The sequence below is a fragment of the Rhinopithecus roxellana genome, chromosome 18, assembly GCF_007565055.1.
Source record: "Rhinopithecus roxellana isolate Shanxi Qingling chromosome 18, ASM756505v1, whole genome shotgun sequence".
Classification (NCBI taxonomy): domain Eukaryota; kingdom Metazoa; phylum Chordata; class Mammalia; order Primates; family Cercopithecidae; genus Rhinopithecus; species Rhinopithecus roxellana.
In genome coordinates this window covers 93691567-93707870 of record NC_044566.1, presented here as the reverse complement: position 1 = coordinate 93707870, position 16304 = coordinate 93691567, and the positions used below count along the sequence as shown (strand labels likewise).

At 48.2% G+C, this 16304-nt stretch overlaps 1 protein-coding gene across 1 annotated transcript in view; it reads left to right on the top strand.

Annotated features, from left to right (window-relative positions):
• Window positions 1-15731, top strand: part of UBAC2 (UBA domain containing 2) — a 188629-nt gene extending 172898 nt beyond the window's left edge. The window contains exons 9-10 of the mRNA XM_010368522.2: window positions 11585-11736; window positions 14135-15731. Of these exons, the coding sequence (XP_010366824.1) occupies window positions 11585-11692 (108 nt within the window). The 3' untranslated portion in view covers window positions 11693-11736; window positions 14135-15731. The remainder of the gene's footprint in view (window positions 1-11584; window positions 11737-14134) is intronic.
• The last annotated feature ends 573 nt before the right edge of the window (window positions 15732-16304 follow it).

Sequence of the window (16304 nt, the reverse complement as noted above, 5' to 3'; positions counted from 1 at the left end):
AAGCTGGGACTTAGCAAAAGGAAGATGAGCAAATTTCAGTTTCTTCTCTCCCATTCATGTCTTTCCTTCCTTTAGCCAACAGTGACCAGCTGTCTGCTCTGCGCCAGGGCTAAGTGCTGTGCTAAGTTCTGAAAACACTGAGATGGATAAGGCAGAATGTCCAGCCCTGAGGAGTTGTGAGCCCAGGGCAGGGAGACAGGTGGACAAAGAACATGTGGAAGTGTTCAGGTGCTGCTGAGGCCGAGAAAGGCCGTCAGGGCAGTGGTGTTGCGGAGAAGGGGCCTGAGGACAAGTACACTGGAGATGGGGAGCCATGGATGGGTGGGCTGGAGTGGAGGGGACTGGCAGGCCAGGGCACTGCCTGGGATTCTAGAAGCTGGACAGGAAGGAGGCCAGACAGGCTCACCAAAGGTCTGATGTGTGGCATGTGGTTATGCTCTAGACACTAAGGAACCATGCAGGATCTTGCACAAGAAACACCATCACTGGGTTTCCCAAGAGGATGGACTGGACACAGAGGAGGGCGCAGGTTATAGTCATATAATTTTCTCCATCCAGGCCCAGGAAACCTGGCGCAACTGCCCAGACAAGAGATGTTACCATTTGGTGCATTAATATTAATAATACATTTGTAATGCATGTCAAATGACAGAATTACAGCAAATTTAGTGACAGATCTATTTGGCTTTTATTTGCAGCTTACGAATTAGTGCGGCCTGCGTTCTACAAAACAGAATGTGAGCTCCCGCCAGGCAGTACTGAAACAGTGCGTTTTGTAAGAAGGAAACAGAACAATAGACAAATAACTGATAGGTTAACATTGAGTTACTTCAGGTTGCTTTTTTCTTAAGGGTTAAAGCAGAGGGGAGTTCCTTATTATGCTGACTCTTGTAGTCTGGGATCTCGTATTTTTAGAAAAAGCAGGTCTTTTTGTTTTGGCATCTGCCTGCTTCCCTAAAGTTTCAGTTTGATTATGTGGCATTTAGCACGAGTGACTCCATTTAGTTTGGTCTTCTGGTTTGTGGGAGCTCAAAACAATGGCCCCCCATAATTTTCGTTTAATTCACATGACATGTCGTGTGGATTCTGTTTATGTCTGAGATATCCATTAGCCCAAGTAGAGAGAATGGCTTTAAACCCACAAGGTGCTTTCACTCTTAGCTGATAAATAGCAAAATGTATTTAGTATTAGAGAATCTAAATCTTAATGAGGCTGTCTCCTCTCTTCTCATCTCAGGAATCCTTACCACTATTTCTAGAAAACCCACCTAAACTCCTAAAATGTTCACGTCCTGAAAGCAGGGATCTAATATTTATTGGTTTCGAGACACACTTGTGCTTCTGCTCTGAGTAGCCAAGCATGGCAGCACATTGGGTATTGGGTTAACCTCCCATGGCATCTGGTCTCCCTGTGGACAGCAAGCTCCCTGAGGGCTGGGGCCAGGTCTGCCTTGTTTCCTACCCTATGAAAAGCCTGATACACATAGATGCCCCAGCATCGGTTGGAGAGGGGTTGAACACAAAGGTGTGGCCAGTAAACTTCCCTTTCAGAACTCTTGTTTTCATGTCAAAACTGTGCTAGAGAGTGGTATTATGCCAGATTTTTCCATTGCTTGCTCTAGTGGATTGAAAATGTTTTGTAACAAGATCCCAAAGTTAGATGTGTTACAATGAAATACTAGGTGGTACTCAAATAGCAACCAACTTGTGTGGGGTGTCTCATTCTGCTGGGTGCTCTGAGAGATGTACACAAAGGAGCTCGGCCAGCCTTCACTGAAGACCTGCTCCATACCAGACCCTGACGAGGCCCTAGACACACTTGATCTCAAAGCAGCCCAGAGCCCTGGCAGGGGCATATAATAACCAGAAACCTGAGTTCAGCCAAGAGATGTGAAAGGAGGGGGGTTCTGCCGTTCTCCCAAGGAAGAGAGTGGTCAGATGGGGAAAGGGAGTGGGGGCTTCACTGCCTTGCAATGGTCTCAACCATGCGTCCGCATGGGGGTGGGCGGCTGGTGCCGACTGGTAACCGGTGCCAGTTGCTATGACAGCAGTGAGTGAGGCAGGCCCAGCACATCTGGGCTCCCCCAACAGGGTGTGCGTGCCACCCTGCACCCAGTGTGAGCTCAGGATCGGGTGGGGACCGTCTTCAGGTGGGCATCACTTTCTGCAAGCATCAGAATATGGGAAGTAAAAACCCAAAAAAATTTTGTTTTTGACGCGCTTAGCTAAAAGGGAAGTTAAAGAAAACCACACTCTAGTTTGAATAAACCAAGAGGAGTATTTCACCGAGGGGAGTTGCTAGAAATCTCATTGGAATGAATGTCCCATTTTACTTATGTCAAAGAGGAGTTGAATTGCAAGTAAAATACCAAAGTGGGATTTCATTTATTTTCTTTTCTCTTTTTTTTTTTTGAGACATGGTCTTGCTCTGTATCCCAAGCTGGAGTGCAGTAGTGCTACGTGGCTCACTGCTCAGTGCACCCTCGACCTCCTGGGTTCAAGCCATCCTCCCAACCCCGCCTCCTGAGTAGCTGGGACTACAGGCACATGCCACCATGCCCAGCTAATTTTTTTTTGTTTTGGTGGAGACAAGGGTCACCCAGGCTGGCGTTTTCTTAAATGAGAATTATCTTAAGGTAGTAGGGACACACATCCCAATCATAGAAGGTGTTTAAAAATAAAAAATAAGGAAAGAAACTGGTACAGATTTATTTCCATCTCTAGGGTGTTTTCCTCATTCAGTGAGTTCTCTGAAAAGTACATTATAGGGGAATGTATTCCATCTTGCTCCTTTGGAATATTGTCAGGTGACGGTGACAGTGCTCTTGTGGCAACGCCTGTTTCTGTCATGCTCGTCTGCCTTGGTCAGCCAGCCATGCGGAAGCGTCACACCAGGGCTGGTGGAGGGAGGGCTGCTGACGCCTGTGGTTCAGGAGCTTGTGATGAAAGGCAGCTGATGGAGTCACGCCTTGCTCCATTGGTGCACCCTGGACACCTCCAAGTGGGTGTTCATCCCTGCGGGGGCTCTGGTGGGGCACCCTGGACACCTCCAGAGCGGTCTTCATCCGCCTGAGGACGGAGCTGGAGTTTGCTGTTGCCGCAGCACCAGCCGCCCCCTGGTGTCCTCTGAGTGGCCTTATCTCTGCTCCTCACCTCTGGAAGTCAGGTTTCCTGTTACAGAAAGCAGGCTCTGGATGTTACATTTGGGGAATGTTAGTGTCTAGAAATAAGAAATAAGTAGATGTGGAAGACAGGAAAGCATAGCATGCTGGAGGTGAACCCAACTAGAGCTGGCTTCTCAATGAGGTTAGAGGAAGGAATCATTTCGATTTGGGGGCTAGAAACCAAGCTGCACTCTAATCTGATATTTTGTGGTGAGGATTTTTAGGCAGAAACTTCCTGTGATGCCTGAGCAGGAGGAAGGTACTGACTGTGCTCTGAGATGGAGAGGGAATGTTGAAAGAATGCCGTTTTAGAAAATTTCTTTGGGACATTTTTAAAATTTTCCAGACCAATGACCACAAGCCCATCAAGCCAAGGCTGACGGAGTTGCAGCATGCTGCGCCGCGCCTCGCCTCGCCTCGCCATTGCCTCCACTCACGCCAGAACAGGTCCTAGCACGCGGTCTTTTCCAGAGTCTCATTGTCCTCCCAGCATTCTCATTTTGTCCTCCACATGTTTATTGGTCACTTTTGATCTTCACGTTCAGCCTTCTCTAACCGGTGCTAGGCACGGGTGTGTCAGGCTCTGTGTTGGGAGGAAGCAAGCCAGACCTAGTGCCCGCCCTCAGGGAGCTCACCATCTGTGAGGGAGACCACATCAATGCAAGGCCCTAACCCAGTACCCAACTCATGCAAGTACCTAGTGCCAGTCCTTAGAGCAGAGGAGACCGTCTGTAAATATTCATTCCTGTACTTGAACAACTTGACATCAGGAGATTTTACATTAAACTTTCTCTTCCTGTGGATGTTAGATCGGATCAGGTGCTCGTGGTGAGTTCTGATGCTTCTCATCCCAGTAGCTGAACTACAAAGACAGGAAGCAGCGTGCAGAGAAAATGAAATAGTTCAGGGTTTCAATGTGAGTTAATGTGTGTTGTGGCTAAAATATGGTGCTTTCGATAGGGAGATGGGCTGACCATCTATAAATACCATTATTTATATAGTCATCAGAGTTGTGTATTTGCTAAACTTTATAAATACATAAAGTGTTTCCAGGAGTCACTAGAACAACACAGACTTTTTGTTAGAATGTTATGCTCACCATTTAAAAAGATTGCTCCTGTCTTTTTGACTTCACTAGGGCCCACCACACACCTGACCCCGCTGCCTTCCATAGGATAATAGTGGTCCTGAGAGGTCATGTTTATTGAGGGCTTGTCATGTGCCCATCACTATTCTGGGCTTCTCACATACATCCCTCTCATCTCCCAAACTGCGAGGAAACAGAGAGCCAGAGCCTGGTCCCCTGCATGTGGTCACACGGGGCCAACTCCAGAGCTGGGGTCCCCCTGCCACCCAGCGCTGGAGGCAGACCTGAGACAGCATACGGCCTCCCCTGCATTTTTATTTCACAGAAACATGAACCTGGTTTTCTGTCCCTACAATTGAGTACCCCTTATCCAAAATGCATGCTGCTCTAGTCCTTCAGTAAGCCCATCACACATTTTCACCGTGTCATCTGTAGACACTTTTTCTGCAGTGTTAACATCATCTCCATCATCACTGTTGTCACAATCACCTTGACTCAGAACCATCTCAGCTATTTCACCATGGGTCAATTGATAAACAGCTGGAGCCCCCTTATCGATGTTAAAAACTTCAATATCTGGCTCACGCCTGTAATTCCAGCATGTTGGGAGGCCGAAGTGGGCAGATCACTTGAGGTCAAGAGTTCAAGACCAGCCTGGCCAACATAGTGAAACACAAAAACACAAAAATTAGCCGGTCATGGTGGCGCATGCCTGTAGTCCCAGCTACTTGGGAGGCTGAAGCAGGAGAATGGCTTGAACCCAGGAGGTGGAGGTTGCAGTGAGCCGATACTGTGCCACTGCACTCTAACCTGGGTGACCCAGTGAGACTGTGTCTCAGAAATAAAGTAAAACTTCAACATCCACTTCTTCCAACTTACTGACAGACTCCAAAGGTATATCATTTTATCCTCACTTGACATGTGGAATCCTTCAAAGTCACCACCTCATTCATCATCATCACTGAACATAGCAGAGGCCAGAGATTGTGCCAGGCTTGCATAGCTGTGTTTTGAGTCACTGTGTTGAATGCATTGGCAACAGCACGTATGGCAGCTTTCACGCCAAACACCTCTTGAAAATCTTCGTACCCATTCATTGCTGCTAGCATGTTGTTCTAGAAGGTACTTTTATATTTATCCTTCATTGATCTAAGAATACCTTGGCCACAAGGCTGAATGAATGAAGTCACATTTGGGGAAAAGTACATGGCATAAACATTATTTTTGATGAGCATTTCAGCTGGAGGATGAACGGAAAAGTTGTCAAGGAATAACAAAATATTTCAGTCATCATCCAGCCCAGCTTCCCTCCAGTGAGCACAAGCCACAGGTCCAAAATGTTTGTGAGACCAATCAGAAAAGATACCCCTAGTTAAACATGCCTTTTTGTTAACATAATGATGGTCTGGTAAGAAATTAACTCCTTGAAAACAGCAAGGACACAAGCTTTTGCCTGTCATGCAAGTTTATGCTTATGCATGCCTCTGCGTTAGCACATCCCAGCAGAGTTGTTCTGCCCTTGGTGTCTTCAGTTCCTGGAGGGGCTGTCTCATCACCTGTAGTTTGTGTCTTTCTGGAACAATAAACCAAAACAGTGATACCATCAGCATTATAGACTTGTTCTGGCATCAGATTTTCGTCAGCAATGACCTTGGCAAACTCAACAGTGAATTTCTTTGCTGCTTCGTGATGCTTTATCACCACATTAAAAAATTTAGTTCCATGTTTTTTCTTAAATTTCTGCAGCCAACATGTTGAATATTCATAGTTCCCTTTCATTTTCGGTTCATCCTGATAGATCCTTGCTTGTTTCCTGACCCACATAGCATTAAGTGGCAGGTGTTCACTGCAACACCAAGGGATTCATCCTCGGTACATGATCAGGATCTTCATTTTTAGCTTTATGCAGTGTTCCTCTATTTTTCATTAATTTCTGTTTATCACTTTTAGCACAGAACTTCAACAGTTTATCCTTCTGTTTCTTTAGGTCCTATATGGTGGTCACTCCAACTCCATACTCTCCTGTAAGACATTTTACACTCACACTGCTCTCCACTTTTCCAACAGCTTGACTTTCTGTGCTATAGAGAAACATAAATCTTTTTCTTATCACTGTACCCAGAAGGGTATCTGCAGGCCTTTTAGATATTTTAACAACATTTTTATAACACAGAGCAGAAAGTAAGCAAAAAAACACAGTGAGTGATGCACATGGGTTTTGGCCCCATGCAGGGCATTGTGGGGAACCTGCCCACTGGCATGTGCTTGTGTGGGGGAATCGGGGCATGTGCAGAAAAGGCACGTCACAGCTGAAGGAGGGTGAGAGGGTCTCTTTTCCCTTGGAGACACTGAATAAACTACATGTTGTGGCCTGCGTTTTGACTGCAGCCCATCTCATGAGGTCAGGTGTGGAACTTTTTTCATTTGTACTGCCATGTTGGTACTCTAAAAGTTTCAAATTCTGGAGTATTTTCAATTTTGAATTTTCAGATTAGGAATGCTTAATGTATGTTTTTGCTACCTGACTGCACATCTGCACAGGCCTCAATTTCATCTTTCTGTAATTTGAGCACAGGAGTTGATGCTTCACATGCTAAATAAACTTTCCCAGGAGAGACCATAATGAGATGGGCGGGGATTGGTTGTGCTGGACTTCTCTAAGCAGATGAATAGTAAGAGCCAGCAGTAATGGTTAGTGTCTGCCAAAGAGCCCTGTAGACAACTGTTCTTGTGTTGCTAGTTTTTACTCCAGTTCTTACTGTCTGTATTGTGAACCACTGAAACTACATAGAGAAAGGACAGCAGGGGCCACTTGGCTAACTTGCAGGGCTGTGAGCACTGCACCACACCCCTCCACTGGGGAGTATTGGGTAAGCACCCATCGGAACACCTATCCCCTGACCCTCGTCGTCCTTGCTGGCTGGTTGTCATCGCATACCCAAGCCGAAGCATGCAATTTCAGTTTGCCATGAATGTTTAGTTTTGGACACTAGAGGACACTTTCAGGTACCATTTCTTAGCATAATTGTTTATTCTTTTTAGAGAACTGTGCTAACATTATTGCTACTTAGCAGTTGTTTTTAATCTGGTGAAAATACAGGTGAGTGGGCAGTGAAAGTTCTCCTATCACACTTGTCTTCTCACCCATAAAAATTGCATAAAGCTCTGAAGCCAGCTTTGGCTAAAGGAACATAATCCACCCCTCAGAGGATGAAGAGCAAACCTGCTGCAAGCTTGTGACAGCAGACACTCTCTTCTGCCGAGACCTGTGAAAAGCCAGTCTTAGTTGTCAAAACCAGCACCACGGCACATGTCATTCATGTCTGAGAGAGAATGAACTCAGAAGGAAATCTCGTGTACATGGAAAACTTTTGTTCTTGCTCTAGGATGTCACCTACATGACTTACAACCCAGCCTAGCCATCCCAGACCTAAGGGCTTCTTCCCTCTCCAGGGCAGGGCCTGCGTGCAGGGCAGGGCCTGCGTGCAGTCCATGCTGCTGTCCTGTCTTGGTGGCCTGTGTGCAGCCAGCCCATTATCAGCATCCTCTGGATTCCAAACCAGATGCATCATCAGTGGAGGGAGAGCTCAAGTGCCAGGTGGAGCTGTGGCCTAAGGTCACACTTCATCACTCCAGATTATGAATCGTGATTTACCAAATCTCCAAATTGCTGAGTGTGGACAGCAGATGGATTTGTTTCTGCTGGCTGGGTGCAAAGAAGCAGCCAGTCTTCAGCTGTGCTTGAAGTACTACAGGTAGTAGTAAAGGTAGCTTTTCCAAGCCATTTAAATAAATGTCATTAAGAGTGGCCAAGTTGTTTGGGGGCCGTGGCATCATGGTGGTGGATAACAGGTGGAAGGAAGGAAGGCCACCTCCCATTTGGCCTGAGTTACCTCCACCAATGACAGTGGTCCTTAACTGGAAGTAACTGGAGGCAACATCATACAGGTTATTTCAACCCAAGATTGGAAAGACCACCTTGATCAGAGAGAGTTTTCCTTCCACGTGATACATGTCCAACCTGAGTCCTCCAGCCCCCTCCCTGCGCAACCTGATGGAGGCTTGAGAAAGCAGTTAGCTTGAAAATGGTTCCTAAGGAAAAGGAAAGTGTGAATTCTGAGAACCGAATGGCAGAATTGAAGTTTCACGTCTGGCAAAAGCCAGAACAGATTATTATCAAATAGATGATTTGTGAACATTGAAAAGAGAGCTGTGGCCTAGGACACCAAACCAATGCCGTTGGCAAGATGTCACCAAGACCTTTGACAACATCTCATCAGCTTATGAGAGATGTTGGTGACATGCAGAATGGGTAATGATAGTGCAATAAAGTGGGTTTGAAACTGATTAAAAATGTTCATTAACCCCTTGAACACAGAGTTCTGGACTCTTTGACCTGACCTGTTTGACATTTTCATCAATAATAACTTGAACAAAGTTGTAGAGGTTTACTAATCAAATTTAGGCATATGCAAGTTTGAGGGAGATGATTAACAGCAGATAACAAAACTGGAATTGAAAAGAATTGATTTTGGTTGGCTAGAAAATGATCAGATGGAATTTAACAGAGATATGTACAGTCCTAGACTTAAAAGGTCAGGTAGGATTTGAGAAACCTGACCTGAGAGCATTTTATGTGAAAATTCCTGAGTGCTTTCAGCAGGCCCAGCTTAACTGGCCACACCAGTGATGTGGCTCCTTACACAAGAGCGTGCACAGACACACACACACACATGCACACTCCTCATGCAGTCCTCTGCTCTCATTGAAGCTAAGGGCCAGACTGTCGGAGGGCAGCAGCCCCACTGCTCATTGCCCCGGTGAGACCACACCCATGGTGTCACACTCAAGTTTGGGCACGGTGTTCTGAGATGGTGTGCACAAATGCGAGGGGACTGGGCTGAAAGGAACTGTATCCTGAAACACAGGAATGAGCAAAGGCAGCCACGGCCCTCATGCTGGGAGTTCACAGCGGTGGGGAGAAGCTATCGCCCCACAGACACAGCTGCAGGGAGCCCAGGACAGAAGGCAGTGGGGCCATGAAGACTTCACTCTGGTAGCCTTCTAGTCTGGGAGACATGGGAAAGGGCAGGGGCCTCAAGACTCACCAGGGGAAGAGGAGTCCGCAGGCTCAGGGCAGAGGGCAGAGATAGCAACAGGCAGGACAAGCCGCGGTGCCCACAGGCCAGGGTGGGGCCGAGAAAAGCCCGTGGGTTGAGGGAGGAAGGAGAGGGCTGTCACACCCGCAAAGCACTTTATGTAGGAAAAGAGAATAGGGTTGTTCTCGGTTACTTCAAAGGGCAAAATCAAGAGCTGTGGTGTTGTGCGAATGGCAGCTCATGAAAGGCAGAACACCAGGGTGGCAGCGTTCTCAGCCACCTGGCAGCAAGGCCAGGGCACTCAGCCACAGCTGATGTGCATATGATGCATGAGGAGTGTGCATGTGTGTGTGTGTGTCTGTGCACGCTCTTGTGTAAGGAGCCGCATCACTGGTGTGGCCAGTTAAGCTGGGCCTGCTGAAAGCACTCAGGAATTTTCACATAAAATGCTCTCAGGTCAGGTCTCTCAAATCCTACCTGACCTTTTAAGTCTAGGACTGTACATATCTCTGTTAAATTCCATCTGATCATTTTCCAGCCAACCAAAATGAATTCTTTTCAATTCTAGTTTTGTTATCTATTGTTTTGTTAGCTACACCACTCTCTCCTCTGGCGGGAAAACAAAACTAGAAGGTTTCTGCCTTCGCTGTACGCTGTCCACCAGCCCCAGGCAGCTGAGCGTGAGTCACCTGAGGGTACCATAGTGTCCCAGGTGCTGGGCCTCTTGCTGCCCCGAGACAACCCTCCCCACCACAAGGCGTGTAGAGGACACCTAGCAGCCCTTCATAGCTTCCTAGCCAGGGCTGTGCGTCTGTCCCTGTGCTAAGGGTTGAAAGCAATGTTCCAGGAAGGAGCACACTCAGTGCGTGCGTTTGTAAGCCTAGTCCTGACCCACTGAATGGTCCCATGACATGGGCAGCAACCTCCGTTTGGAAAAGCCCTGGCTGGACTCCAGCTTCTGAGCAGTGTCCACTGTGTGTCCCTGTTTGCCCTCAGGTCTTCCCTAAGGCTTTTGGAGGAGGAGGGGTCTGGGTGTCTGGGCCTGCGTGGTCACTGGGGGGTTCCCTCCCCCACCTGCCTCTCTCCTGGCTGCACCTTCTTCCTCACCTTGCTGGGTCCTTGGGTTAATTTTGCTCAGAATATCCAGAGTTAGCCACTAGGCTGCGGGTGAAATGGGATGGAGAGGAAGAACAGCAGGCTTTCTGGAGACACATGCCCGTCCCTTCCTCCAGCTACCCCATGCCATAGTCCCCACTCACACACCCCGAGTCCCCTGAGCAGGGGAAGGGGTGGCAATACTGGGCCCCTTCTCTTTCTACCATGTAACACCAAGTAGCTCGCTGTCTTTCGGAAAAAAAAATTGGAAACTCTGACTAAGTCCTCAGGTGAACCCACAAAAGCCTCTTTAATGCGCAAGTGACTGAAAAACTCAACATGTACAAGACTGTTGACTTTTACGAGATGTTATTGCAAGTGCAGTTTATTTTAATGTAAGTACAAAAAAACGTATTCCCGTGGCAATCTGGGGCCATGAATATTTTTGTAATACATTCTTAATTGGGAAAAAAGGTTGCAAATAAGCTTTAGTAACACTGCCAATTTCGATACTGGAGACTGCCTGTAGAGGAAAGTACAGGAAATCTCCATATGCACAGAATCAGGATTTGTGGTCAAAAACAATGCACACCTGCTCCCCCCTGCTTCTGGTGGCTTTCGCTACCTCCTTCCCTCGGTTGCTGCCCCAGGCTCAGCCCCACTTTGCTGCCTGTGTAAGCCCCAGGCTGCGAGTGGGACAGCTGTTAAAAGTAGTCGGAGCACCCAAAGGCAGGCAGTTCTGTGGCAGTGGCGCCAGAAGTGTGATGCCAGGGCTGAGCGTGTGTCACCATCCTAGGGAATCACATTTGACGCTGAGGTGTGTGGCCTGGCAGTGAGCCTAGGCAGCTCATGCTGACCTGCTCCCAAGGCCTGGTCCCACTAGGCCACTTGACCCTCAGAAACCCTATGTCTTCGTCTGTAGAATGAGGGCTACATGCGAGAATGCATGTATATCAGCTACCCCTAGTAAACATTGAAAAATTTGTACCTGGTATAACTTTTAAGTATCAGATTCCATATTGAAATGAAAATGGTTTTTGTAAACAGTTTTGACCTTTGCCACAAGGCTCCCCTGAGGACCATTTGGGGCCAGCAGTGTCGTCAGCGCCCTCAGGTTTCTGGGTTTTCTCTGCCTGCAGGTCGCCCGGCTCATGGAGATGGGATTTTCCAGAGGTGATGCCTTGGAAGCCCTGAGAGCTTCAAACAATGACCTCAATGTCGCCACCAACTTCCTGCTGCAGCACTGATAGTCCCAGGCCAACACTGGGACCGGACCGGCCGCCGAATGACAGTGCGTGGTCCCCACCATCAGATCAGCCCGGGGACCGAGCACCTCTGGTGCTGACGTTCTTGTGGGAAGAGGGAGGTTCCACCGCACCCCTGCCTTCAACCCCAAGACTGTTGCCATTATAGTATGGAAATAAGTTTGCCATTACATTAGCATGTATTTTCTACCTATATTTTTTATTGGGCATTTTCCCTAGGTTGGAGAGTCATCACTCGTTTTGAATGTGTTTAAAATGTATTAAAATGGAAGATTCTGCAGGCAGTCGAATGGCACTCCAGATGGGGAATTGCTGTAACCCTCTTACTGTAACATGTCATCTCCTGCATTGTGATGGGGAGAGGGGGATGTTATTTCACAAAGGACATGTCAGATCCTTCTTCATGGAATTTTTTAGTTACTGTTTCTTCTCTCAAACTTATTTTCAAATCTCTTGGGAGTGAGGGAGAAATGGGGAGCTGAATCCTCCCCCAAGCTGTTCCAGGCCAGGAGACTCCGCAGTACCTTCTCCTATATCTAGTAACAAAGAATGGTGATAACCATGCACTGGTTCAAGGTTCTGGAGTTCTCCATGAAACTTGGGTTAATTTTGCTCAGAATATCCAGAGTTAGCCACTAGGCTGCGGGTGAAATGGGATGGAGAAGAACAGCAGGCTCTCTAGAGTCACATGGGCTGACTAGGGCACTCTGTGGCTGGCCTGGCACGGGCTCAGCCTGGGAAGAGGAGAAACGATCCCTTGCCTGCCCTGTTCCTGTAGCAGGGCTAGCTGCCTGGCCCTCTCAGCTTGTAGCCAGTCAGCCCCTCTGGCAGCAGGTTCTCCTCAGGGCTTGGGTCTTGAACCTGTAGCGGCAGGAGGCAGGGCAGACTGTGGAGGACGGGATGCAGGTCGGGGAGAGGGAAGGCAGGGGTGGACCGCCCTGAGCATGAAAAGACCCGAAGCAAGTTGACTCTTGTAATGTGCAACTGTTATGTTCTGCAAAATGAGCAACGATGTATCAAATTGATGCAAATTTAGATGTTGATACTTACAATAAAGTTTTTAATGTGTTTTACTCTTCAGTATTTTTCTTTTTTTCTTTTTTTTTTTTTTTTTTTTTTTTTGAGGCGGAGTCTCGCTCTGCCGCCCAGGCTGGAGTGCAGTGGCCGGATCTCAGCTCACTGCAAGCTCCGCCTTCCGGGTTTACGCCATTCTCCTGCCTCAGCCTCCCGAGTAGCTGGGACTACAGGCGCCCGCCACCTCGCCCAGCTAGTTTTTGTATTTTTTTTAGTAGAGACAGGGTTTCACCGTGTTAGCCAGGATGGTCTCGATCTCCTGACCTCGTGATCCGCCCGTCTCGGCCTCCCAAAGTGCTGGGATGACAGGCTTGAGCCACCGCGCCCGGCCCACTCTTCAGTATTTTTCTATCAGACTTGTACAAATAAAAGCCTTGTTCCAGGCTATGCATTTACCAGTCACCCAAATCCTCCGCACTGCTCGTCTTTCTTCAGAAGACTGAGTGCTTGTTTGAAGTGAGTGAAGCGCTTTTGTTCCTGTAAGTAGCACTGCCCACAGAATACCCCAGGTCAGTGGCATTAGCAGTGGAAACCTGGAAGCCTGGTCTCACTGAGGCTGCCTGGGGCCACTGAGCTGCTCAGAAATGGGGGTCAAGGTGACTTTCTTGGAGCCCAGCTGGTCCCACGCACAAGCCCCTCCTTGAATCTGAGTTGCGCCACTTCAGGTTGAAAGGAACGATTGACGGTGGTGGAGACGTCCCTGACCTCATTCACTAACCAGGCCTCATTCAACACCTCCTGAGAGTGCTGAGCAAAGCCATGTGGGTCTGACCTCTGAGGCAAACCAAAATCCACTCTCTGTGTTCCCCGTGAAAGGGGCACAGGCAGAGAACAACCAAAAATACACCCCCTCCTGCATGCCACCCCTTCAAACAGCACCTAGCCAAGTAAAACCAAACCAGAGGCAAAGGTCTCCCTTGGGTACTGGGGGGCAACAAATAGCCCCTTTGCAAGTAGCTAATTAGAGACCTCAGTTCACACCTGCCAGCTGTTCTTGAGTGTTTGCTAATCAGGATTCCCTTGGGAATGAGATTGTATTTTGGAGACCTTTGTGCCCACGGGAACCTTAGTGACCCTCTGTCGGTTGTTCAGAGAGTAGAGGATTGAGGACCTAAATCGTGGCAGAGCTGGGAGACAACTACAGGCTTGGTTTGTTCTCTTTAGTTCTTTGAGCCTCTTTCCCAGTTCCTCGCAGCTGCCAAGTCCTCACCTTTGCAGTGGTGGCCCGTGATTCTCCATCCTTGTCATGCAACTGCCAGGCCACTCTCCCTCCATCACCACCGTCTGGACAGTCACACGCACACAGACACGTCTACCTTTTCACGCTTGGCCATGTTTTCTGTCTTACAGGGGTTCGCGTAGCTCACCCACTCTTGCTTCCTGCAAATATTGACACAAAAGCATTGACACAGGCATTCCCGGCAGAAGTTTGAATACCTGAGAGCTCCCCCACCTCTTGTCGAGACACTGGGACTCTTCAGACTGATGGCACCCGCGAGGAAGACCTGTGCAGCCATGCCAACCAGAGGAGGGCGCCAGTGAGCCGCTTGACTCGGCTTCCTAAGGTCTAGAAAAGGTTTAGCCTTTGGATTTTGTGTACACGGTAACAGATTGGGCTTAATTTTCGGGTGAGCAGATTATAGATTGTGAAATGAGAAAAGGAGGGAAGATTGTCCGTAGTGACCCCTGCTCCTGACATTAAGGAAAGCCTGCCTGTGAAGTTCCAAATCATAAAACTAGAGTGAGTTTGGGTTAGAAAGGTGGAGATGTTAGGGAAATTGAGTACAAAATTGTGAACACACTCCAGTGTCATTTAGAATATTCTGTGAGTCCCTGAGTTTATGTTCCTACAGTTGTTCTTAAGTTGAAATGGAAGTGTCTAAACCATAGACTTAAGAATTCTATCTTAACCTGAGAGCTTACCTGATATTTAATTTGTGAGAGTCAGGAGTAGTTTCTTCACTTCCAAGTTCCCCTAACCAATAGCCAGTAGCGTTTTTGTAAAGGGGTGGACCAAGAATGCCAAAATGGGCTTTCCAGCTCAGACTAAAATTCCAGCTCTAAGACTGAAATCTTACACGCGATGAAAATTGCCAGAAGCATGTGAATTTATAACCTGCCCATACAGCCCTGTCTGATGGAGAAACAACCCCACCAGCTACGTTTTAACAATGCCACGAATAGGCTTGGGATTCAGGTAGAAGGGATGGGGGAAGGGGTCACTGGATGTTGGAAATCAGTCTGAACAGAGGCGGGGACTAGAGAGCCAAATCACAAGTCCTGCTCTTGGGATAATGGAGTGAATCGGAATTAGGAGAGAGGAGGGCTGAGGATGGAACCCTGAGGAATTCGGCATCTGGAGAGGAGGAAGAGGCTGAGAGGCGGCAGGAGGATCAGGAGAGGGCAGCTCAAGTGGGGACGTGGGAGAGTCAAGGGTTGGGGGCGCTACTGTTGGGAAGGGCAAGGGCAAGGGCCGAGTGGTGGTGGCTTCCAGAGGAAATGTAAAGACTGGTGAGAAAGTGGAGGTGGGGCACAGGCTCAACAAGGACACTTGGCAGGGGGGAAGGGGAGAGCCAGGGACAGAGACCATGAGATCCAGGCCCAGAATGGAGTGCACTCAGGAGCCATGAAGCGGGGCACCACAGGAACCAGGAGCATGCTTCGTTCAGTCACCTGGACCTAGAGGAAGGAGAAGATGAAGGGCAAAATGAGGAGTGAAGGCGAGGAAACTCCTGTCCTGGAGTCTTTAGCTCCCTAATAGAGGAGGGCCTGGGGGCTAACAGAGAGCGGACGGACATCTGCAAATGAGAGAAGCACGAAGGATCTACATTGGCCAGAAACAATGGCTTTGGCCTCTTTTTAATTTTATTTTATTTTATTTTATTTTATTTTTATTTTTATTTTGAGACACAGTTTCACTCTGTTGCCCAGGTTGGAGTGCAGTGGTGCCATCTTGGCTTACTACAACCTCTGCCTCCCAGGTTCAAGCAATTCTCCTGCCTCAGCCTTCCAAGTAGCTGGGATTACAAGCGCACACCACTACACCCAGCTGATTTTTGTATTTTAAGTAGAAAAGAGATTTCGCCATGTTGGCCAGGCTGGTCTCGAACTGCTGACCTCAGGTGATCTGCCACTTGGCCTCCCAAAGTGCTGGGATTACAGGCGTGAGCCACCATGCCCGGCCCTCTTTTGTTTATTAACTGCAGTGTTGTGGTCTGCTGAACCCCCTGCCTAATGGGAATTTCAAATATCCTGGAGATTTACACAATGCCAAGAAACTAGCTGGAGTGTGTAGGCCCCTGATAGCCAGTCCACAATTCCCAGGGAAGTTGATCAGTTCTGTGACCTTTCTGGAATGTTCTGTGTGAGCTGCCCTGGGAGTCTGAGTGTACTTGGAGTAGTAGAGAAGAAAGGAACCTAGGTGTGTGGAGGAGGAGTAGGGGAGAGAGGTCTGCAATAGGAATCTCCCCAGACTAACACCAGCAAATTGAGTTACGACCCACCATAGTCCTCACCCGGA